The sequence below is a fragment of the Ischnura elegans genome, chromosome 2 (genome assembly GCF_921293095.1).
Source record: "Ischnura elegans chromosome 2, ioIscEleg1.1, whole genome shotgun sequence".
Taxonomy (NCBI): Eukaryota; Metazoa; Arthropoda; class Insecta; order Odonata; family Coenagrionidae; genus Ischnura; species Ischnura elegans.
The window spans coordinates 135,843,498-135,869,431 of NC_060247.1; the positions used below are offsets into that span (position 1 = coordinate 135,843,498).

Consider the following 25,934-nt stretch of genomic DNA (forward strand, 5'->3'; position numbering starts at 1 on the left):
CTCCTACCACTACAAACCGCATCCCTTCACTCTTCCTTTCGGCGGATATAATTGGGCCACTAGAGAGGCGACCTGCTGAGCATAACGGCAATGAAGTCGCCGCCGTTATCTCCGTCGCTCGCGCTCTCTATCGCCGCTCATCTGTCGGCCGCAGTACTTAAGACTCGCACAGGTGGCGTGCACGTCAGCAGTGCGTCTTCCTGCAGCGTCGCTGGCGGTCACCGCCTCGATCACCGCCATGGGAGTCCAAGTCCAATGCCTCGTTCACATTACGATTTTCCGAGCGATCGTCCCAACGATAGTTGGCCGAACTAGCCGTGTGAATACATGTCCTGGCAATAGAACATAGTTCCGAACGTTGCCACTTTACGATGGTTAGGCGCTGGGAGACCGGAAACGGAAGCAACAAGAGAAAGACGAAAAGTTCGTAAAACTCTATTTTTTCATGGATTTGTCCTAGGAAGGAAGAACATGGGCGGAAGAAAAATTATTCGGTAAATACACGTTGAACATAGTAATATCTTGTTCCTGCATACCTCAACAGCTTTGCTAATCGTCAATTTCCCGCTCACTTTAGATGTCAGCACTAGAGGGCAGCACAGGTTTTAACAATCGTCGTGTGAATGCACGATAGTTTCGACCACAGATATATACAATAGATTGGCAATGGGAGTGGGGGGGGTGAAGCCATGCCTTTCTGCTGGCGGCCATGTTGCTTTCACCGACCTATGCCTTTGCGTAAGTAGGGAACTGGAGGAAAATTACATTGTGAAAGATAATGGCGCATTGATTAAGGCTATGAACTATAGAAAACGTTGTCATTTTCGTTTAAGATGTATCCAATTAAAAAGAAAGGGACCGATCTTGACACTTACGTGGTAAATTAACCAATCTTTGAGCGGAACATAACCGTGACGAAGTTATGAAATTGGTAATATAAGCTGAGCTAAGATTAATACCAATTCGGTTCCTGCTCAATATTATGGAATTGGAATCCATATGCATGAGTTATCTCGAAAAAAAAATATTGTGTCCCAAATGTAGAAGGGGCGTAGCAGATGGGGAAAATGGTTAGCTACGTCGTCTGCTAGTGTAGGAAGGTAGCCTACAATCGTGAATACATGGTATTGTTCACCATTAGATTTACCAGCGACATTGTCACACTATTCAAACAAAATAATTCGAAAATTCCAAAGGTTTGATGCTTCCACTTACTGTATTTTTGTTGTCAAAGAGTTGTTGCTCAGTTAGAGTTGTCAATTAGACGAAAAACGTAGAAGCAATGCTACCTAACCTTTCACTGCCATAAGTAATCGGGCCAAAAATATTACGTAATTAAATTTGATTCAACCTATTTAAACCCATTATGATCTAACTTTCTGAGCAAGGCATGCTGCTTGGTGCTGTAAAATGCTTTTCTGAGGTCGTAAAGAGTCAATGCGATTGAATTCCTATCCTTAAGCATCAGAAATATAATTTACATTATTTTATATAGGCAGTGTTTTGGATTTCCCCTCACGATCACCCAATAGCGAACTTGAAAAGAAGTTATTGGCTTAAAAAACTCAACGATTTGATCCATGATCATCAATAATCAGTTTCATGTTGTTATAATATTCGAAGGGGAAGCAGACTATAATATAAATCTTACATCATGAGGGGGAACGTTTTTAATTAGAATTTCTATCTTACCGGGATAAGTGATTATAACAGACACCATGTTCTATATAGAAGCCACAAAATGATCAAATACCTGATAAGTGCTAGATGGAAAGGTTGAATTATAATGAATGTGACCGCGTCATTTCACCGCGAGCACATGCAAACCATTATTTAAGCGATCGGTTTCTCGGAATTTCACTCAATAGATATTAACAAAGTCAAAACTTATGCTTTTGAAAGAAATTCGTTAAGTTTCCAGATAGAGTTAAAGGTGCATAATACACGCTCTACATATCTAAATAAATAATAATACTACAACGGAAATAAAATTCCGATACAATGTAATAATGCAACAGCAAGTATATGACATAATGGAAACTGGAGAAAGTCTTTTCTTGGTAAACACAGAAAACACCACTGAAAACATCATGATGATTCCGTCATCAAAACACAGACACCGAGACAGAGAATGCACATTTTATTAACCCCTCAACGCCGTCATGCGTACCCAGTACGCTTCCTGACCTACTGTATATAATTTTTTTTCTCCGCCAGATATTGTATTTTAGACTAAAACAAATTGCTCTATCTTTTGAAGAAATGCTTTCCCTCTCCAATAAAATATTCATAACGACTTTAGGCCTTCAGAAATTTTTAAAATGATTCGATGAAATTCCGTTTTAAACCAGCACATTGACGACTTCGGTCGAAAAACTCAACGCCTATATTTATTCAAACGCTTGAAAAATTATTATATAGTAGCGCACTACATTATGCAAGTTTACAAAAAATTTTAATGATAATGATCGTATATTATGAACGATATAAATTATTGAATGATAGTATGCCAATAAGGTGAAGTCTTCTTAATCTCATCCGGCCGCTGGGATGGTATTTAAATAAATGCCCGCCGCGCTTGAGGGGTTAATTACCGATCCTAGAGATATGAAGCTACTGCATTTGAAATGATATCGCTTTCAGAAACTCCGGTAAATATCCGCTTCCGTCACACACCTTTAGAATTTGTTTTGGAGAGCAATTTGCATTTCAGCAAAAATAACGTGTATCAGTTTCATGATGCTATTTCTACAACTATGTGAATTTTGCCAACAATAAATTTAAAAAGGTAGAGCATAACCTGCACTTCACGTGATATAAATTTCGTGGCGATACGTACAAAAAAAAGGCTTTGGAAAATATTTTCATGCTCTGTGAGATGGAAGCGGAGACATTACTGAACGCAAACCATGCTTTCCTTATATCTATTATTTACGCGTGTAGAGACACATTTTCGCCCCCAGGAAAATTTCCCCTCGTAGTATACTTAAATGTGCACCCCCACATAACGCAGTGGTTCACCATTCTTCTTTTAAAAAGCTCCAAAAGCAGGAAAAGTAGCCTCTCAAATACACGTATGTTAATGGCACATGAGCAACGGTCGGTGAAAGCAAGATGGCTAGTTGCGCAAAATTCTTCTGCCGGCCGGCTTCAGCGCCACCGTGAGGAAAACATAGGCACTGCCAATCTATTGTATATATCTGTGGTTTCGACAATCGCTGGAACAATCGTAATGTGAATGAGGCACAAGTAGTTCTCGCTATCGATGTTGTTTTACGACAGCACCCAGCCAAATGGTACTCTTCTGAAAGTGGTGACTGTAAAGCAATTAGTACAATAATAACGCATGTAGATAAACATTACTCTGAATTTGTGTAAACTGTTAATGTCGAGGACGTCAATCACGGCCGAACTTTGATGGCTGAAGGAGGGTTTTCCTAGGTATTTCGCGTACAATTTGTTCCACAAAACTAAATAATTATGCATTCATTTTTTTCACAATCTATAGAGCCATGGCAAGTAAGGTTTTGGGTTTATTTCGGGGTTTGGGATATATAAGAGCACATTTAGGGTATCAGTGTTCGGGATTTAGAGAAGGTTCGTAGTCCCGTAAGTGACTTTACAATTTATTTTTAGTGGCGGAAAAGATTTTAGGAAAATTTTGATAGTTTTCATTACATTAACGTTAAGATGACCGTCATTCTTTAAACCTTTTCGGATGTTCCTGCTGCTCCGTGTCTCTATAGCGAGCGTAGCAGTCACTTTGCGATTCGCGAACTCAATGGCGGGCGATGACAGCGCCGCACAATGGTCCCAGATTGAAAAAAGCTGACCACAATTAATAGAACCGGTATTTGACCAAAATTAGCAACATGAATGATTGTTGTCTTGTTGATTTTGATCGCCAGAATCTGATTTGAAATGTTTTACGATATCTCTCCATTTTAACATTTTTTGAGCTGTCATTATTTACTTAATCAATTTTATAAAATCTCGATATGGAAGCCATAGTGATTGGCGTTAAATAGTTACGCATAGAGAACAAAAAATAGCTTCATTTTAAGGTAAAGCATGCATAAATTTTGATGGCATTGATAGTGCACAGCCATGATAGAACTTACAACACGCAATTGACGGGATCCGAGCCTGCGACCATCACCATAGCCGTCGAGCTAGCGATATCGGACAGAATACAACACATACTCTAAAATTTTGTCTTCCTTGTATCTGACGAGTGTCAGTAAAGTAAATAAATAGACTGAGATGAAGGTTAATTAGGACAATAATGCTTAGATTTAAGTAAAATCAGTTTTATTTCATCTCAAAGAATGAATTCAAGTAGAATCGTCGTACGATGTCACCACATCTCATTCATTGTTGCTCTGCGAATCATTTCAGAATTAGCAGATTTTTCACATCTCCCGTTTTTTGGAGCTATCGATATGATTGAAATGCATGGGTCATAAGAAGCGGCGTCGCCGGCGGGGAGAGGTGATCGGCAGCAATCGCGCACATTAATTCCGTATGGGCGACTGGTGTTTATGTTTTAAACGTTAGCTAAGTTCTTGATAATTGGGTAGTTTCCTTCAACAAAGAAAACGAAAGGCATTGATTGCGATTCGTTACCTACCATTAGCGTATTCATAATATAAAAATTATTTGGTTTTAGATATCCCAGTTTAGACGAATGGCAATGGCCAATTTTATCATTTGAAAAAGGCCAGATTGGCGCCCATACGATGCCACTCCACGTGACGTCACAGGGACCTAGTTTCTGTACGAGTGGATAGGAGTTTTACATCGTCTGAGATTACCAATGCATGCATGAGGCACAGAGCTCAGGGAAACATCTTTTAATAATCACCAATTAAAATTACCGAAGTTCGGAAAGTTTCCTTCGTTTGATAGGGGAATAATAATCCTTATTTAAGCCAAGCGCTACCTGCTAGCTCCTGCGTCGTATCAGCGCTCATGCCTCGTCCCAAGGTCACCTCATACGCCGACAGCTGGAACCAGAAATATGTCACACGGACTTTTCCCAGCATTCCTACTTAGCCGTCGCGTTTTCGCGCGCTTGAAATTTTTCACTTTCCGTTTAATCGCGAAAAATAGATATCGTCATTTGAAAATCAAAGAGCGTGAAATGCGTACTTAGGATTAATAATCTTTCGATTTAGGCAATAAAAAAATAATAGGAAACCACCCTGATGAAGCCTTTGAGCTGGTAAAATACGTTTACGTTGGATAACTGTCTTTGACCGAAGGGATTAGGGGATCGGGTTGGTGTGGTGGCTAGAGTGTTTGCTTCCCACCCGGCGGGCTCGGGTTCAAATCCCGGCAGTGGCAGAGAATTTTCAGAAACAGCCCGATCCCTCCTTGAATGTTGTGTGGAGGACATTTCAAGCGCAACACTCCTTCCGTCGGATGGGACGTTAAGCCGTGGTCCCCTTGGCGCCTTTCGTTAAGAGCAGGCTAACGCCGACGCCGGGGTCTCTCCACCCTTCCTTCCACAACCTTCCCTCATGGCGCAAATGACCTCAGCTGTCGGTCGTCTCCTCCAAATACCCCCCCCCCTCCCGAAGGGATTAAATCTTGAAATTCCGATCGTGTTGTTAGAGCCGATCATTTTTTCCGTCTCATCCGAGTGATAGGGCAGCGATCGCTCCAATGATGTCGGAAAAATGACCGTTTCACGCAAACATTTTCTGCAATGGCTCAAAGGATGCAAATCATATCCCTTATTTCCATCACTCTTCACGACCCATTTTCCGTCGCTGAACCATCTCTAGTACCGTCTCAGAGCCATTCGGAACGAACGGCTGATAAATCGATTGAAGCGCCACGCTTGGCTTTTCATGGAATGACATTTGTGAATACGGAAAGTGACGGAATAAGCGATGGGAAAAAGGGAGGGTGGTAATTGCCGTGAGATTCAGAAAATATTAAGTGGAGCGATCACTTTTTCGGTAATAATTTCGCTGCAGCTGTCACTCTGAGAGACGGAAAAAATGATTGTGTGATTCAGGCTTAGTTACATACCATATAAGTAATTGATCGTCTGCAGGATTATCTGTCGACAGGCAGTGGCGTAACCAGGAATTTCGTGGGGTGGGGGGGGGGTCCAAAACCAGCGGGAAACTTTTTTAACAACAGGGTACTAAGTAGAGGGTTTTAACTAATTTTAACACTTTTCATAATCGAAAAAACTTCTTTGTTAGTGAAATATTTTGTAAATTTATGATTTTTCATTATTTTGTTTTCTTTCATGACGGTAAATATTGTGTTTCTATATTTCGGGGAGGGGGGGTTCCGGATCCCCCTGGCTACGCCACTGTCGACAGTTGCATGCATAAAAACAAAATAAGATCTTTTGTGAGGGCTGTGATGACCCAAACTGAGGCATCCCGGTTTTCTTCGCAGGGCTAGAGAGAGCCTGCCAAGGATGCCTTATTGTTTGTAGATGCACAAACACAAGCAGTTGGCTAACAGTCTCACACAGGTTCACTCACACACAGATTCCCCCTTCCCCTTTTGTAATGTGCGATCCATCAAATTTTTAACCCTTTCAATGCCTTCCTTAATCTTTTCCACTTACGCGTTCCTATACGCTGTTTACGCATGTGATCCGTTCTTCCTTTTGAAAGTGTTTTTTTTTTTTGCTATAATTTCAATCATATATTGACACTTCTTTATAGTTGCAACTCATTTTTTTACTGTAGGAATAGAAGGATTATAACTTTCCTACGACTCATGGGTCCCAATAAATTACCATGTGGAAATAGCAAAGTAATTTTCCTCCTATTACTACGATTATGGATTTCCACCAAGTTACGCCCGCTACTGTTAATTACAATTTTTATTTATTTGTGACTAATAAGGTGGTTTCCTATTATTTTTTTATTGCCAAAATCGAAAGATTATAACTCGTGGAGTGCGCATTTCACGCTCTTAGATTTTTAACTGACGATATCTATTTTTAGCAATTAAATGAAACGTGAAAATTTTTAGGCGCGCGAAAACGCGACGACTAAGTATGAATGCTGGGCAAAGCCCGAGTGACGTCATTCTGGTTCCCGCTGTCGCAAAGTGAGGTGACCTTGGGGCGAGGATATTTGCGCCGCAGCAATTCAGGCTGCTAGCATGTATCGCTTGGCTTAGTAAGGATTATTAATACCCTATAAAACGAAGGAAACTTTCCGAAATGAGGTATTTTTAAAGTGTGATTAATATGAGATGTTTCCCTGAGCTCTGTGCCTCATGCATGCAGTGGTAATATAAGATGATGGTAAACTCCAATCTACTCGTATAGAAACTAGGTCCCTGTGACGTCACGTGGAGTGGAATCGCATAGGCGCCAATCTGGCCTTTTTCAAATGAAGTTTAAATTGACCATTGCCATTCGTCTAAACTGGGATTTCTAAAACCTAATAATTTCTATATTGTGAACACACTAATGATGGGTAACGAATCGCAATCAATGCCATTCGTTTTCTTTAATGAAGGAAACTACCCTATTCGCACCGTTGGGACCATCGGCGTGGACGTCGGCACGCCGATAAAAATACGTGCCAAAGAAAATTCACTGCCGGCGCGCCGCGGCGCCCAAGTCTAGCATGTTGTGCATGGGCATGTTATGATACCCGGGTGATTCGTTCTTAGGAGGAGCTTACTTAATATGTTGCTTCCGCCTGCTTGACCTCGGATAAAGGGCGTCGACTTTATGTCAGGGCGTACATCAAATTCTCGTGTTTTGCTTTTGAATTTCAATCAATTTAGCAAGGCCACCTGGTGTTATTCCATCGCGAAATAAGAGCACACATTATCAGCTCAAGCGTTTACTTACACGACCCCAATGTCTATTTAGGCTATATTATATCATTCATCCGAATCGCAACCTGAAATCATGGATATGACATTTGGCTTTAATGAGGATGTGGTCCTTGGTGTAACTAACCTGTCTGGGCATTAAAATATGGTTAATAACCAGGATTTAAATGTTCGAGGGATATAAAAAATTGTGTATGTTTTAGTGAATGAAAAGGAAAACCTATGAAATTTTTTGTCTTAAGAAGTCGGTTTGTAAAAAGGGGAGTTCAATTAGAATGTTTATTAATTATCTCCACAAAAAATTTTATCGTTCGATATCGGTAAAAATGAAAGTGAGAATAACATCTCGTCGGATAGTCCCGCTAATCAACTCGTACCACTGAACATCTCACCTATTTCTTTTGAATTTATGTCATAAACACCCTAATTTTGTTATTTTAGCATGGTAATTGGTTGAGGCGAACAACAGATAAAGTCATTTTTGCTATAGGGAAGGGTAAGGAGATCAGGATGAAGAGAAACTCGGCGTCGGCATTAGCCTGCTATTAAAGAAAGGCTCTAAGGGGATAACGGCTAAACGTCCCATCCGACGGACGATGTGCTGTACTTGAAGTTCCCTCCACAAAGCACTCGAGCAGGATCGGTCACTCTTTGAAAATTTCCCGGCTCCGTCGGGATTTGAACTCGGACCAATTGGGTGATTTTGTGTATTTACGTACGTCCATCATAGGTTATATTTTCCCCTTGCCATAGTTGCGATGACATCACAAAACTTAAAAAATCTATCCTGAATTTTAAATGAATGGGTATTTTTTAGGAATAGGGTTGAGTGGAGAGCGGATTCCTTTATATATTGCATTCCTCACGCGGAATAAAGTTTTGGAAATGAATTCTGTCCACTGAGAACTTGATGTTTTCCCGGTGAGAAAATAGGGTGAATCTTCCTCGGTCTTTCGACGAAGTTAGGCTCTCTATTTCCTCCGACGTTTCCATGGATTTCCTTTCCATCTTTCTCAGGGCTGATTGATGCCGAATGCTCAGATGACGGGCTTTATAACTGTCGTGGGTGAATGAAAATGGAGAGCCAGACTCGGTTGGAATCCCAAGCAAGAGTCATCCCAGTTTTGTCCTCTGTTAAGAATATGAAGTTGTTATGGATACTATATCTTGATAGTGATTCCTCAAGTAAAAGTGAATGCTTAGAAAATACTTTTTTAAATTTTGACATGAAATAGTTAAAGAAAAAAAATAGGTTCGAGTGTAACTCGGGTTACTAACTCAGATGAGGGAAAAATTTCGAGAGAGAATTTTTTTTAATATTAAATAACTTTTAAAATTAAATACCGTATAAAATTTCCCGGTGCAAGATCCCCCGCTTGGGTCCCCCAATATTTTTTGTAAGTTGGCATCCCTGCTTCTTTAACCGATTTTTAAATATACCTTACTTTTTCGGTAAGGCCTCAAATATTTTTGCTATTGGGTCGTTCCAGTCCGGTTATGGTCCTGTTCACGTGGAAGAACTGCTTTAAATTTGTCCCTGTGATTGGCACTTTATCTTGAACTGGTAAAGATTTTTTTCCCACAAACCTTGGTTTCATGATGTCCTTCCCAAATGCATGCGATGCTTTTTCCTCACTCACTATTCTGCACATCCCGTATTACGGAAACTGTACAAAGTGGATCGTTCTCCATTCATCGCCGGCCATGCGGACAATTTCGAAAACCGATTAAAATGCGACCAATTTGCTCAAACCTTGAATTGAAAATCTTGAATACTTTAACTCCCTTCACTGATAATATAGAGAATCATAAAAGACAATTTGTCTCACAAAAATGTAGTAATTTATATTTAAAAACATAAAAACAAATTAACCTAAAATATATCAATTACACAGGCCAGCAATGAAAAAAACGTTTTTACTGAAAATACCTTATTCTTAAGTTTTTTAAGTTGTTGAATCTAAATATGATGGTTTTATAGTTGTATCAACCACCATTTATTCACATTTTACAGTTAAATTTATCAAATCAAGCAATATTTTTAGAATTTAACACCTTTTTTATAGATATAATTAAATTGAAAAGGTAGGTCTAATGAACGAAGATAATGGGGTTATTGATATATTATATATCAATAACAATCTATATATATGTATATTATAATGGGGGGATAATTGACTGTTGGTACTTCACCGAGAAGTTCAGCAAACATCGCAGAAAAAGCTACACAAGAAGCTTCAAGGAAAAAAGGGAAAGAAAATGTAGACCAATTCCAGTTGACAAGTGAACCCTGTATTATCACGCTGTAGTAAATACAAACAATTTTATCAAGATGTAGTGAACAGTAAATACAAACAATTTTATGATGTAACACAGTGTTCCATTGATTTCCCTGTATACCGTATATGGGTATATGACTAAATATTAAATACATATTGCTTGGAAACTATGGGTGATACAAAAAACCTAAGGCCAGTTTTGGATTCGGCACATAAACATCTTTTAAGATCAGCTATTAAAATAAAAACGTTTTCAAACAAAATTTTTTGTTGGCCTGTGTTATTGTATGCATCTAGTATGCAACGCTCAATCTTCAATATGCAGTCTTGATCTTCTGTGGATTATAATGAGGCCTCCTCAATTCTGTCTCCTTGGACGCGCCACTCGCAAACCTCGCTCGGTTGGGTGATTGACGGCTCGCCTTGGACGCGAGGGAAACTAAATCAGAGGGAAACTAAAACAAGCAGAGTCATTAGGTACATTCGAACGTCGCGAAATTTATCACTCTTTCAGAACTAGCGGATGAAAATAACAGGATTACACGTCCTTAATAAAGTGTAGAAGTTCAATCAATTACGAAGAAATTGGGGGTGGAGTTTGTGTGGTGGGTAATGTTGGCTTCCCACCCCGTGAGCCTGGGTTCAAACCGAAACGGTGCCAGAGATTTTTCGGAGATAGTACGAACCGGAGGAGTGTTTGAGTGCTAAGTGGATAGTACTTGAGTTGCAGCACTACGTCCGTTAAATGGGACAATTTTTCTTACCCTGTGGCTAACCCGAGAAGTTGTCATGCACATTATTAGCATGTTATTGTTACGGTTTCCGATCGAAATTAGATGTCGCGACTTTTGAATTCAGCTGCACTTTATTTAAAACACTTCAACCAACGATATCTTATCAGAACTGATTAACTTCAATGCAAAGAATCGATATAAACAAACTGCCCGTCACCCAGCGACGCCCACATCACAAACAGGCGCCGCTACATTATTTTATTAGTGTTCAATCACAAAAAGCATGAAATTTTAAAATCGTAAATAATTATGTACCTTACTCCCCATCTATCTCATATTGTATTTTATTTCATGAGCAAAAATTTATTTAAGAATGGCTTTCTACTTCATAAATATGTATTTTTATAATTGACCAAATTCTCACTAATTGAAGCATAGACATTGGTTTTCTCACAATTTTATTCCTAGAATCTACAAATAAAAACTATAAACTGATAAGTTTCGATATTTAAATCCCCTTTACTGTAAATAATATTGAATCATAAAAGACAATTTGCCTCACAACAAACCAGGGAGCCCTACAAAAAAATATTTAAGGGGCCCAAACCGGGTATCTTGCCCTGGGAAATTTTATGAGTAGTGAGTTTTAAGTTTTTTTAAAGCATTTTAGAAGATTCATATGATCAACAATAGAACCCTGATAACTCGAATCTCGATATCTGGACACTCCGGAGAAAATCGACAAGCCTGACACATTTTTTCCTCACAGCCATAACGAATTTTTTAGGGGACCTCAGGCCCTTTGAAGTCGGCGCCACTGCAACAATCTAGTCGTTAATACTTAAAAACATAAAAACAAATAACCTTAAATATATCATTAGATATCAATTGTAAAATGCGTCAAGTATGCAACGCTCAAAGCTTATAGAAACAAAGAAATTAAATGAGAAGACATTTTGATCATTTTCAATAATTTTTTCATTAAATAAATATTATTTAAAATTTTAAATATTCATCAATACTTAAAAGATAGCTTCGAAAAATTATTGATGAATATAAACGAACGTTACCTACTGGACAGCGTTTATTATAAAAATTATCCTCAAGTTTTATTTTTCCAGAAAATCAGCATAAAACCTCGCAACGGTCAAATAAGATTGCCTCTAGGATTGCCTGTGAACGTAGTTTGAGAAATAATTTCGTTAAAAGATATACAATTTCTAAAGTATGTTTGTGCAAACTTCAGCATGAGAAGCAATCATTGTTTCCCTGGCTTTCTGAATTTCTTCCATTTTGTCTCGCCGTGAACCGTGAATTCCTTTCACCGTATTTTTTTAATATAAAATTTATTTATCACACATAGTGACAAAATAAGCATCCCATTCATCTAAGAGATATTTACTTGCATTCCGATGGCTGCTTGAAAAAGAATCATCGCTTTTTTTGTGAATGCTAGACTGATACTCTCTGTTGAGCTCACGTGCCGAGGTGCAATTTCGTTCTCGTTTTTTGTTTTAAAATCAAAGTGGATGGACGAGGCCACTGATTCGTCAATGTCAATGCCGTAATAGGCGTGGCTATAGATTGATTCGTGTGGCTGGCCGCGTGTGCCATTGACTGGTTGGTGCACGCATCACTGACGGCTTACCAGACTGCGACGATCGGCCCAGCCACGATGAACGGGTTGTTTTTTTACAATGTCTTTATTAAGCCTTTCTCTAGTCTGCTTGATTCAAGGAGGTTGTAAATACACAGGAGGCGCTGCATTGGAGTTTTAAGCGTGGTCAGAATTCCGCCATCTTGGTTTGACCATTTTCGGACTTAGTCTCAAACAGTGTACGTATTATATAATCGATTATTCTATTCCTTATATCGCCTCTGATTTTATAAAATGAAAATACACAGTTACTTCTTGATTGTCGTCGGAGTTTTCCGATCGTTCGTCATAATACTGTGTACCTATATCAAACTGCCCATATAGTCATATCGTGGTGATAATAAATTGTCGTGAACATACTTTCGTACTATAATTGCGACCGGTCCGTTATCGTAAGATTTACATTGGCTGTAATCTTTTCAATTAAGGTAAGGTAAGCTAGTTGCACAGCGGAACGGTGGTGATTAGCAATAATTTTTCCTTGGAAAAAGATATTCGAGGCATTTTTTCACGAAGCCTTCCCATTTCGATAGAAAAAAGGTTTACTGTGTTCGTTTGCGATAGTTTATTTTAACTTAACAACGATCATGATCGAATATTTCACCAAATAGTTAGCAATGACTCTTATGGGATTATCAATGTTTTGGTCAAAGTAACCTTTCCTACCCAAGCACCCCCATTCCTGCCACACTGTGCTCAACGCTCAAAGTCAGTGGTGCCTCCTCCAGTATATTTACAACATCTTTGGTTTGTTTGCCCTTCCGGACAAAATATTACTACCCACTCTCCGATTGGCTATCGACAGGGAATGAGAATGAACGAAAAAAATTCACCGTTTAATCTCCGAGCTCGTGCGATTAGATAATAGAAAATCGAACATTTTCCAATTCGGTTCACGCATTATGGCATGTTCCGTTCCGGTCCACCAAAATTGTTCAAGTATTTAGATGTTATCTCGCACGGATTATTGCATCGCGTGACCAAATCTCAACAAATAACAGTCGTACAGGCCGCATGAAGGGAGGTAGTGCGAAAGGAAATTTTTTAACTAAACATTTTGCGGGAAATGCAAGTGGAATACTTTTTGCCTGATGTTCAAGATATTTTGAGAGATTATAATAATTATGGTAGAAGCGATCTCATGGATAAAAATAGAGAAATATACTGCAGAGCCGATAAAATTTAAGATATCGTTTTAATACCTGCGATAGTTTAGTTTTAGGATAGCTTGGATTATACTTGGTAAAATAGGCTCTGCATGTGTAGTCAATAACTTATTACATCGATTAATACTAATTATCCACATGATTTTTTTTGGAAAGTTGTAGCTCATGCCTGAATAACTTAATTACTTAACTTTCGCTTTTCTATCACTTACTAGTATTTTTATTTTCATGGTAGCATGCTCGTATTCTTAGCACTGTGCTAATTTCTGGTCTGACCGCATGCCGCTGTACTGTGTTTCTGGCCTGAGTCCGGCAAGCGAACGTGTTTCTGATTAAGGCTATGATGAGTGTTGCATGCTACTCCGTGTCACACACCCTGGTGGTGGCTTGCGTGATACCTCGTATATGAGGATAAACTAATTTTTGTTTCCATACACCGAAAATAGCTCTATACGGCCTTTTCATCATCTACATCTACCTAATACCCCGCAAGCCGCCTAAAAGGCGTGTGGCACGGGGTGTTAGGCACCAGCCGTTTACAGCTAAAAAAATGAAGTGCTCTAACGAAGTTGGGACTAGCGTTTATTAAAGTCCTTTATGGTTAGGGGGAAAAACGAATTCCCATATCTATCCGTTCGGCAAAATATCTCTCTTAATTTATCGCTTCTATCGGACCTGGAAATATAGTGTGGCTCTAATATTATGTTCTCTGCGTCGCTCTTAAAGATATCCATTCTCAATTGTTCAAGCAATCTAAGCCTAGCGCGCAGCCTCCAAGTCTCCACCGGCTCCCAGCCTAATTCGCTTAACATCTGGATAACACTGTCTGTACGCCCGTAGCAGTTTTTGACGAAACACGCAGCTTTTACGTCGGGGTTATTAACATGTTAACAATTTTACGTACACAAACAACTATCCACTGAATAGGGGTAACTTTGCTAAGGCGGGACTCGAACCCGCGACCTCTTGTTTGGCAGGCGAGGATTCTATCCCACCGCCACTACCGATGCAATTATTTTTGATTCGAGGCATGCTGAACCCCCGTTTGCTCTTTTTACCATCGAATTGGAAGGTGCACTGCACAAGACGACGGGAGCAGATGTCGAAACGCCATTCTACGGCCGTTCTATCCTCCCTATCCCGCAGACACTGAGTCGAGTCCCACGGTGGGTCGTCAACCCCAAAGCACACGCCCCCTCCCACTCCCTGCTCCCGCGAAAACTTCCGATTTTTCGCGAGGGAAGAGAGCGAACAGTTTTGCTTTCCCGCGCACAGTTCCTTCCATTGTGGCCGTGGCGGTGGATTGCGAGGGACTCACCATTCCTCAGGATACATATCCAGCGAGGGAATGGTGGACATCCGCCCATTCTCTATCGCTAAGGACACGCCGCGGCCAAACAATGTAACCCTTTCCGTGGAGCATGGACTATGCAGATCAATAGGGAGGGAGTGGATGATGGGAAGGGTGAATTGACAGTAATGCTTTTATGGTCTAAATAAGGTGGTTTACTATTACTTTTTTTATCGCCTAATTCGAAAGATAATTACTCCTGGAGTACGCATTTCACGCTCTTAGATTTTCGAAGGACGATATCTAATTTTCGCGATTAAATGAAAAGTGAAAATTTTCAAGCGCGCGAAAACGCGACGGCTAAGTATGAATGCTGGTAAAATGCCGTGTGACCTCATTCTGGTTCCGCTGTCGCAAAATGAGGTGACCTTGGGGCGAGGATGTGTGCGCCGCTGAGATGCAGGCTGCTAGCAGGTAGCAGAGTACCCTGCTAGCAGGTAGCGCTTAGCTTAAATAAGGATTATTATTCCCCTATCAAACTAAGGAAACTTTCCGACCATGGACAGTTCAAATAGGTGCTTATTAAGAGAATTTTCCCTGAGGTCTGTGCTTCATGCATGCATTGGTAATAACAGACGATGTAAAACTCCTATCTACTCGTATAGAAACTAGGTCCCTGTGACGTCTCGTTGAGTGGAATCGTATGGGCGCCAACCTGGCCTTTTTTAAATGCAGTCAAAATTGACCATTGCCATTCGTCTAAACTGGGATTTCTAAAACCAAATAATTTGTATTTCAGGAATACACTAATGGTGGGTAAGGAATCGCAATCACTGCCTTTCATTTTGTTTGATGAAGGAAAATACCCTATTATAAAATTTTGCTTACACTCAACAAAACTTAGGACCTTTCCCCTTAAGTATGCCAATTTTCATTAATATTGCTCGATGTAAAGTTAATAAAATTAGGGGTCAAAAATGACACACGACCCGTGGGAGAGTCTGCATATCGATGGCAAAGTTCTAACAACACTTATCTCAAGAATAGCAACTTTTGTGAGCAAAAAAAACGATTTATTTATTTAATTTTATATAATTTTAATTGAAATTAAGAACCAAAAATGCATACAAATTAAAAATAAGCATACATTTGCAAACAGAGCGTTGTTTTTTGCTCGAATTTTATTGACAGTATTAGAAGTATTAACTCAGACCGGTCAAATTTTGTGATATGTGTTGTTAGAACTTAGCCATCGATATGTTACTCGCGAGCGCAAATTCCGCCACAATTAGAGGGTTACCTATTTTTGAAAAACTAAGTTTGGTTATTATTATCCAACCGATGAAGGATTATTTAAGTTTCTTAGCATTGAGTTTGGACTTTTTTTGGATTTGGATTGGATTGGATTTTTTTAAGCGTGAAGTAGTTAAGAAGAAATCCGTCAGTTTTCCCCATTGACTTCCCTCTTAGCTTCGCAATAACGCTTACTTGCTTTCATTCTATTTAAAATTCCTATTATTTTCCTTCCTCTCCCTCGTTTACCCATTTTTATACCCTTTAATACTTTTTTCAGCATCCCCTTCCCTCTCACTACGCGCTCTATCCATACCTCCTGTCTCCTCCGTATCTCATCTGGAAGCTTCCTCTCCTCACCCATTATGTCCAACATTTCGTCGTTCCTCTTTCTTTCCCGGCCAATTTACTTTCTCAATTCTTCTACAGACCCACATCTCAAACGTGCCCAGTCTTTTCTCGTCCTCCATCCTAATTTCTAAGAATCCATGTTTCCTCATTTTAAAGCATTAAACCCCGGGAAGTTATGACATGGTACGTGAATATAGCGATCAAAAGCTGAGATCATCTGTGCCATGAGGAAGGGTAGGGAGGGATGGGTGGAGAGAAACTCGGCGCAGGAATGAGCCAGCTCATGATGAAAGGCGCCAACGGGACTACGGTTTAACGTCCCATACGACGGACGGAGTGCTGGTCATGCAATGCCCCTCGCATACCACTCAATATCTGTCTGTGAAATATCTCCACCACCGCTGGGATTTGAACCTATGCCCAGAAGGTGGAAAGCCAGCACTCAATACACTCCGACAAAACGATCCCCGGAGTCAAAACTTACTTACCAATTTAAACTCTTTTCCTCAAAGCCTCAACGCTGCGAGCTTCGAAAAATGCGCACGCCTATGTACCCTAAGGCGAAAGGCAGTTAAGATAACTATTTGTGGCATTATAATTTGATAGTTTGTAATTGAACGCTTTATCGAATGAATTATGTCTGTCTGTCCTCATATTATGGTGCCTGTTTAGTAGCTTTAAGCAAGTAAATCAAAGCCATTTGACCAGTTGCAAATATTAGTCTCAATTTTGAAAATATTGATCATAACGTAAAGATAGAGCGAAAATAGACTTAATATTTTTTATCTTCAACTATGCTATTGAATGACAGCGATAGTGCCCTGATTTTTTATTCACACCACATTTGTCATTCATCAGTTTCGCAATGATAATTTGAATTTCTTTCTTTTTTGCAGGTCAGTGTTACGGTTGAGCCTCTATTAGTGGTTGAAAAATTCTGATGCTGAGAATTCTGTGAGTAAAAATAGGTATTAACCAATGGAGTTGCGAAAATTAAGTTTGAGTTGAAAGATAAATTATCAATTAATGGCCATCGCTAGAATTCATCGTCCTGAAAAAGAAGCCGTGGAATGGATTTTCATTCCATTACCAATGAAGGCATACCATTGCACATTCTATGGGCCTGCTGATAAAAGAAAGACTAAACATCCAACGAGTGATTATCAGGCTTCAAAGTGTAATTTTAAATTAGAGCATTTGTTTTGTGATACAGCTATATCATTTAGAGATTGGTTTAATGCATATGGCCCCGCTGATGGTTGAGATTTATTAATAATTGTACTAATTCTCTGCACCTATCAACCTCCAAGCCTAGCTCCCAATAGAGTAACATGCTCCATATGCAGCATCCGATGAACTCCTTCCTCACTTCTATTCTGAACTGTTTCTCACGGTGAAAGTAAAATTGTTTCCATTGGAAAAATCCACACTTTCACTGTTATGGATTCTTCACCGTTAGTATTTGTGTATTCGTTCCCTTTAATTAGTGGTTATTTTTTGCCGTGGATACTAGTTGTATCATTGGCCAGGAAATTTTTCATAATATACTTTTTATGAGAGTCGGACGGGCACATCAAATACTCAACAAGTTGAATTGAACTATCAAAATTTACGAATGCCGTGTATTGCGTAATCCACAATGTTATGCGAGGTTTTATGCTAGTATGTCAATCAGTATTCCATTATTTAATCGTGTTTCTTTTTTGGAGTGCGGTTAATTTTTTACAGAAACTATTCTTATACTGATTTATAATATGGAAATCTGATTTCTCATCGAGCTCTTTCGCTTGATGTTTTTTTCAATATACTTACCTCTGAATAAGATTTAAATCTAGTTAACTGAAAGACCTCATTTGCATAAGGATAACTCTGAAGTAGCTTCGCTAAACTTGGACCCAACATAATTCGACTCAAGTGTGGTGGCGTAAAACAGCACCACAAAACCATTTAACTCCATTAAAAAAGCTGCGATTATAGTTTAAAATAACTAAAAACCGTGTTCATCTCTTGACACACAATTTGCTTAGTTATAGTACAATTTTTACTTAACTACTGTTCAATATTAAGGAAAAAAATCGGTTCTATGCATTCTAGAACTGATTAAGTTGACTGCATGAATGACATACTGGATGGGCTGAGAAATTGGTCACTTATTTAAATGCGTCCTGCATTTGATTGAGATAGACGAGCTGTAGGCGAGCCTATGGCTTCCCAGAATTGAGGGTTTATGTATTTGATGACGATATTATGATTTTGTCATAATATTCAATGAAGGAATATTGAATCATCATAGGTTTCATCCATCTAATTTCATACAGTACGCTGCCTATTTACAATTAAAAACTTCTAAATACACAATCGGAAGGAAATGAAAATAAAGAGAGAGAATTATAATTTATAACATTTATTAGGTTTTATATTTACAGAATGGTGAATGCATGGCATGAAGTGGCGATATATAATTCGATGATCAGCTGAAAGGCGTGCGGTCAAAACAGATGCGTTAGTGTCCTCCGTAAGATCCTCCATATGATCCTCCGTATGAGCCTCCACCGAGGCCTCCTCCAATGCTACCTCCGTATGATCCACCGAGGGACCCTCCTCCGTATGACCCTCCGAATGAACCTCCTCCGTAAGAGCCTCCTCCGTAAGAGCCTCCTCCGTAAGAGCTACCTCCGCTAATGCCAGAGTAACCGCCTCCATAACCGCCTCCATAACCGCCTCCATAACCGCCTCCGTAACCTCCGCCCTGGTGGCCGTGACTCTGCACGTAGACGGGCACGGGCTTATGCACGGGGACGGGGTGGGGGACGGGGACCTTGACTGGGACGTGCACGGGGACGGCGATCGGCTTGGGGACGTGCACGGGGACCGGGTGCGGCACCGAGACCTTCACTGGGACGTGGACGGGGTATGGCACGGGCCTCTCCACGGGGTAGGGGACCGGCTTCTCCACTGGCACGGGGTAGGGCTTGGGGACGGGGACTGGGTACGGCCTGTCGACGGGGACGGCCACCGGCTTGGGCACTGGGACGCCGACGTGTTTGACCACGGTCACGGGGTATGGCTGAGGGACGGGGTAGGGCACCTGCTTGGTGATGGTCACCACTTTGCTCTCCTGGATGCCATGACCACCGAGACCACCGTATCCCAGACCACCGCCGTATCCTAGGCCACCTCCGTATCCTAGACCACCGCCGTACGATAGGCCACCTCCGTATCCCAGTCCACCGCCGTATCCTAGACCACCGCCGTATCCTAGGCCACCAAGGTGTCCTCCGCCGTAGGATCCCAGGCCATATCCTCCTCCGAAGCCTCCAGCGCCAAGACCTCCATAGCCTAGGCCTAAGAGTCCTCTCTTCTCTTGCTGCTTTTCGCCTTTGGCGTCCTTCTTGGCCTCCTCAGCCGCGGAGGCGAAGGCGACGCCCAGGATCAACAATGCAATCTGAAAAATCCAGGAAGGAGAGATATGAAATTGGAATCAATAATGCACTCACGAATATCCGAATGGATAGTTAATATAGTGTCATCGGAACTCTACATGAAATCAAGTTCACATATGAGTGGTCATTCTCTATTACCAAATTAAAATGACCTCATTCGGAGAGCATTTGGAACTTCAAGCGAACTGTTTAAAGAATCATTGAATATTCATGACAGCAACATTGATATGATGGATATGATCCGTTGCCGTGGAAATGAGACCTTTAAATGAGCTGTTACTCCCGCACCATCGGTGGTCAATAGTTGAACCTCAAGACAATTTTTTCTCTCATCTACAATTCCCTAAATGGTAATAGTTTTTGTTTACAATTGTAGAAATTTCCTATTCTCAATCGCCACATCACTAAACGCCGCGTGTCGGTTTAAGAGTGTAGGAAATGGGCCAAAAATATCGATAAACTCTCCGCCCATGTAATAGATACACCGCCAGTTAAAAGCATGCATGTGCATAGCTTAAATGATGAACTTCATTTGGATTATAGAAACAAATCGTGATTCCAGTTTCAGTCTCTCAGTGTGAAATAAGGGGCAAGATGTTGCTCAAAAATGAAAAACCTTAGCGGAGGAGAGTTATTACGTATCTACAAAATGTAATCACGAGATTATCGTAGATTAGGAATTGCAAAATCTCCCATAAAAAACTAGCCTCCTTTGTTTAATGACTCAAAGATAGTGTTCACGACAAGAACAATTACTTTTTAGAACGACTGTGGATGGCGGAAGTCATTAAATGGCAATTTAGAAGGCATTTTTTTAGGATTCGGCGAAACCAGTTTGAAATCACTCAAATACAAATCCTTTCACTGTGTGTAGCGTTTCTGAAAATTGTAAATGGAAGCCCTTCTTAAAATATTTGTGAGATGCACTTCAACGATCCGAAATATCTCTCTTACTGGTTTAATTGATGATTTAACTTTTCATTATTTAAACACCTCTCACCATTTTTTTTCAAGAAAGGAGCAGAACGATGCATCCCTTTTTGAAAGAAGAATAATTTAATCATTTTTCATCACTGCTAAAACACGAAACTCTTAATCATTACATTTTTGGGCGAGAGAATGTCAGCATCTTCCTAAAAAAATTGTGGATTGGAAAACATTCACGAATGTTATTTGAAATCTGCTCTATTATTTGGAATCAGCTTTGAATATTTGAAAATAGCATTTTTCTGGTCCTCAAGAAGTTCATCGTTGAAATGAATGGCTAAAATATATTTAATTTCAATAAAATTCGAAGTTTCAGGCGTAATGGAGTGGAATTTTCCAATATTGAAATAAATACTAGCAATTATCCGCGATTATAAAATTTATTACGACCTAGATTTCCATGGTACTAAATTTGAAACCTAGGTCGTGATAAATTTTCTTATCGTGTAAAATTGCAAGTATTTACCAAAATATGAAATTGGAGTCCTTTTTAAAGTTAAATTGTACCATTGAATTCCATTGGTAGAGATATTGTTCCAAAGTTCCAAGAAATATCCTCCATTAAAAAAATTGAGGAAACATAACGAATGCTATATTAACAAAGAAATCAATTGAGGGAGTTAAATTTAATTAGCTATTCTTGAGGAGCGTGCTGATGAATTTTCTTTATAAAATTTTGCTATCTTGGATGAATTCCAAATGATTCTGAGCCAAATTTATGTGATAAACGTATGATATAAATCCTCTAAACTGTTAGAATTTGAACTTTTAGTTAATTGATGGGAAATTCAGTGAGTTAATTTGGTGGAAACAAATCCATTGGGACATATAAATTTTCCACCAAGTTACACTGCTCGTCAAAAACTTATTTTTATCTAATACATCTTATGAAATTTTACACTTTTTCGGATACTGAATAGCTATCGGTGACAAACAATGACCCTTTGGTACAATATTCAATCTTTTACGGAAAAATCGGAGACTGAGAGACATTTAAATACATATCTGGTTACTTCAATCGCAAAACTATTGTTATTTTAGTGCTGTGATCCTAAGATTGGTGTTGTACAACCATCCCTTTCCCGCGTTAATTCCGTCGCTTCTTAGACGTTCCTCTTTCTTTTGTCCCTTTTATCCATCCCAAGCCCTGATCTCTAGATCTTCCTTCAACGGCTTTTCTCTATTTTTCCCTCTATCATATTCCTCAAGGGTAGAGGCCTTCGAAATACGGAGCTATAGATGAATGATACGGATCAAATGGATCGACCTCGTAAGTAACGAAGAGGCCCTAAGAATAGTAGGAGAGAAGCTTCATGAAAACCTTGATTAAACGACGGAACAGCCTTATAGGCCATATCTTGAGAAATGATGACCTAATGAAGACAATCGTCGAGGGACAAGTGGATGGCAAGAACGGAAAAAGGAGACCTCGAGCAAAGCATATGGGACAGGCGAAGAAGAATGAGAAAGTGAAGAATTACGTAGGTGAGAGCAGATTGGCTGATGGGAGAATTGAGTGAAGAGCTGCGTCAAACCACTGTTAGGTTTGTTAACCAGTGGTGATGATCATGTTCCTCACGTTAAAATTATTGGCTCCCTGAAATATTCCACAGAATTCCGGCCTTGCCCTGATGCTGGGGATTCGATCGTTGGCTGAGGAGATCGGTTGATTCCCTAGAGGGAGGCGCACTCACCTGGAGCTTCATGGCGCTGTGTTCTCTTCGAAGATACAATCCCGGTGAGGTCCGCTGGGTTAAGTGTGTTTGCTTGAGATCACGGGACGCCTTTTATACGCGGACGGCAACAGTCGAAAAAGAGAGAATACGAGGGAGGAAGTTTCACCCCCCACTCTCCGGACGTGACGCGCTCTCCCCCGAAAAGCGATCAATTTTTTTCCCACCCCCCGCAAGAGAGACCGCTTTCCGGGCAGCGAGACGAGCCCCCGGGGGGCCTCCGCTCCCCCTCCTCCACGCACACGCCTTGTTATTATTTAAGAAAGGTCTGCGAACGCAGGGTGAAAGGTGGTCAGCGGGGCGGACTGCTTTCTTCGGCCGCGAGAGTGGTGCGATTCGAGGAGGAAGAAAAAAAAAACGAAACGCGTAATAATAATCGACTGTCGTAACGGTGAACTCACGACTGATCGCATCACCATCATCGCTATCGTCGTCACTGGTCAAATATCATTAGATTAGTTTGGCACGGCTCTCCGCTCTATTTGACTATCAGCTAAATTTTCCACGCCTCTTTCACATCCTTCTTTACTTGTTCCATATCATTTCATCGAGATCTTCCTTTTCCGTCCTTGCCATTCACTTTTCACGATCAAAATTGTCACGATCAGTTTTTGTAAATTTAACGTGCTCTCACCTCTCCAACATGAATAACTTTGGGTAGCCAAGGACCTGTATTTTGGCTATCAACCGTATGTAACCGAGTAACTTTGGGTAGACAAGGAGGGGGATATGTATTTTGACTGCCAACATTTGATAAGTAGTCATGCGTTCACTCATATAAATTCACATGGAAATAGATTTAAAAACTTTACATAAATTCATCAGTAAGTACTCAATTAAAAATAAGAAGATTTACTAATTGCAGACTTCTCGTAACCAACGTCATTACTGGTCTGAAGTCGTAAGGTTAATTTGAGGCAGCTTTTCACTCAATTCTATCAGCTAATCTCTTCACACCTTCGTGCTTCTTCTCTTTCTCATCCTTCTTTGCCTACAATAGGTCTTCCTTTCCCGCTCTTGCCATCTACTTTACCCTCTAAGATTGTCTTCATCTGGTCATCATGCCTCAATTTGGCCGATTAGGCTGTTCCGCCTTCTCATCAAGGCTTTGACGAGGTTACTCTTTCCTCCTACCCTTCATTGGACCTCCTCATTACTTGCTCTGCGATCTATTTGAACTTCAGTTTTCTTGGATATTACACTATGATTTATACCACTTCTTTTTTACATAGCGCGGCCCGGGATTCAATGAATTATCATCATCTTCAGGCGCAAATTTATGATAACTGCCATATAACGAGAGACTCCTAACAAACTACCACTTAGTCAACGATTGAGATGACTAGGTATGGAAATGTGAAGTGTGATGCAAAGCTTTGTTGCAGATTACTCTCGCAAAGATGATGTTTATTGAAGATGATGGAAATACATCGAAACCCGGATCGCACTATGTAAAAAAGAAGTATAAGTAATAGTGTAATCGCCAAGAAAACTTATAATGGAAAACCATAAATGAGTTGGTGAATTTAATTTGATCTTCATCATTCTTTGCTGGCACCACATTTCGAATGGATCCATCCTTGATTTTTCCGCTGCTTTCATTGTCGTAAAGAAAGTACTCACATATTCCAAATATAAGTATTTATAAATTTTTAACTAACTTCTATGCTTAAATTTCTCGCTGTAAGTAGACCTTTCTTTTGGTCGAACGTTCCATCCTCAGAATTTGGCCAAACTTTTTCCTTCCTCCATCTTCACCGCCCCGCCGCCATTAACATCATCTTCGCGAGAGTCATCTGCAACAAAGCTTTGCATCAAACTTCACATTTGCATACCTAGTCATCTTAATCATTGACTAAGTGGTTGTTTGTTAGTAGTCTCTCGTTATATGGCGAATCGTTCACAGAAATCGGTACATAGAAAGAAAAGATAAGATAAGTACAACTTTCATTTAAAAATTAAATTAAATTAAAAATTTCATCCCCAGACATCCGTTAGTTATTTAAATATCTCTGTACGCAATGATAACGACGTTCCAGTTGCAAAAACTTGCTGTAGAGTTTTTGAGTTGAGAATACGATATCATAGTGTGTCTTCTAACTGTCCTAATCTACGACATCTCTTTCGAAAAAAGTTGATCTCGTTCTCTGGTGGGTTTAACGTAAGAAAAGGCGAATGTTGCCGCCCACTTTTCATGAGTAGGTGACGTCATTAAAATTCTGGTTCATGTACTTGTTTAAGGGGTCTCATACGTCTGTTGAGGGAAGGAATCATTCTCAGGAGACTAAATAACTACTAACATCACGAGGCCATGGCACTATTCCGAAAATCAGCTGAGATGCGGTGACCCGCTCGGCGCGAGCCAGTGACGTCATCAACTTATATGCGCAAGGTTTAAGCCCGCAATCAATCGTCTTGGATAGATCAAGTAGTAGGCGACGGATCAATAAACGGAAAATACGCGTATCTTTTCTTGTCTAACTCTATCACCATCGACACAAGTCGAAATTGCGGTCATCGGCGACGGTAAAAATATTGCATTCAACCAACGCGGAACAAAACCCGGGAGACCATAATTTTCATAGAAAATCCCCCAAGGTAGCCTATAATAGGACTTTTGTAAACGTATTACAACATCTGCTATTCTGTACAAAAATATATTTTTTTATTTTATAATATACTACGCACAAATTACGAATACAATTAAATGTATCTTATTTCGGTATGCTAAGCATTATTTGCGGCCTATATTAGTCTTCAAGTATAACAGATGTCCATATTATGTGATAACAATCTACGATATGGAAAAAAATAGCTCATATGCCACGTAGGAAATCACTTTTTGAATCCGCAACACTATTTCCATTGAAAGCGATATGTTTTTGTCGTTGAAAATGTTGGCTGGTTTGAACAAGCAACGAGTTTTCTTGCCACCCAATATCAATGTTTGAATCGTAGATTATTTCTTAGGAAGAAAATTCATAATTTCTCACTGTCTTCAACTCACGAGCTTTCCACGACTCTCGAAATGTAATTATTTACTGGTAGAGACATGGGTACCCTATGGGTACTGCGATGGGGCACCCGGAACCCCGAAAATTCTGAGTCCCATCATGAAACAAATGAAAACTCTTTATTTAAGTTTATCGAATTGTAAGGTAAAGTATTATAGC

General features: G+C 40.0%; 1 protein-coding gene across 1 annotated transcript in view; it reads right to left on the reverse strand.

Moving 5' to 3' along the window:
• Positions 1–18,986: 18,986 nt before the first annotated feature.
• LOC124153261 overlaps positions 18,987–25,934 on the reverse strand; it is a 76,913-nt gene continuing 69,965 nt past the window's right edge. The window contains exons 6-7 of the mRNA XM_046526359.1: positions 22,723–22,812; positions 18,987–20,043 (exon numbers count right to left, since the gene is read on the reverse strand). Of these exons, the coding sequence (XP_046382315.1) occupies positions 19,102–20,043; positions 22,723–22,812 (1,032 nt within the window). The 3' untranslated portion in view covers positions 18,987–19,101. The remainder of the gene's footprint in view (positions 20,044–22,722; positions 22,813–25,934) is intronic.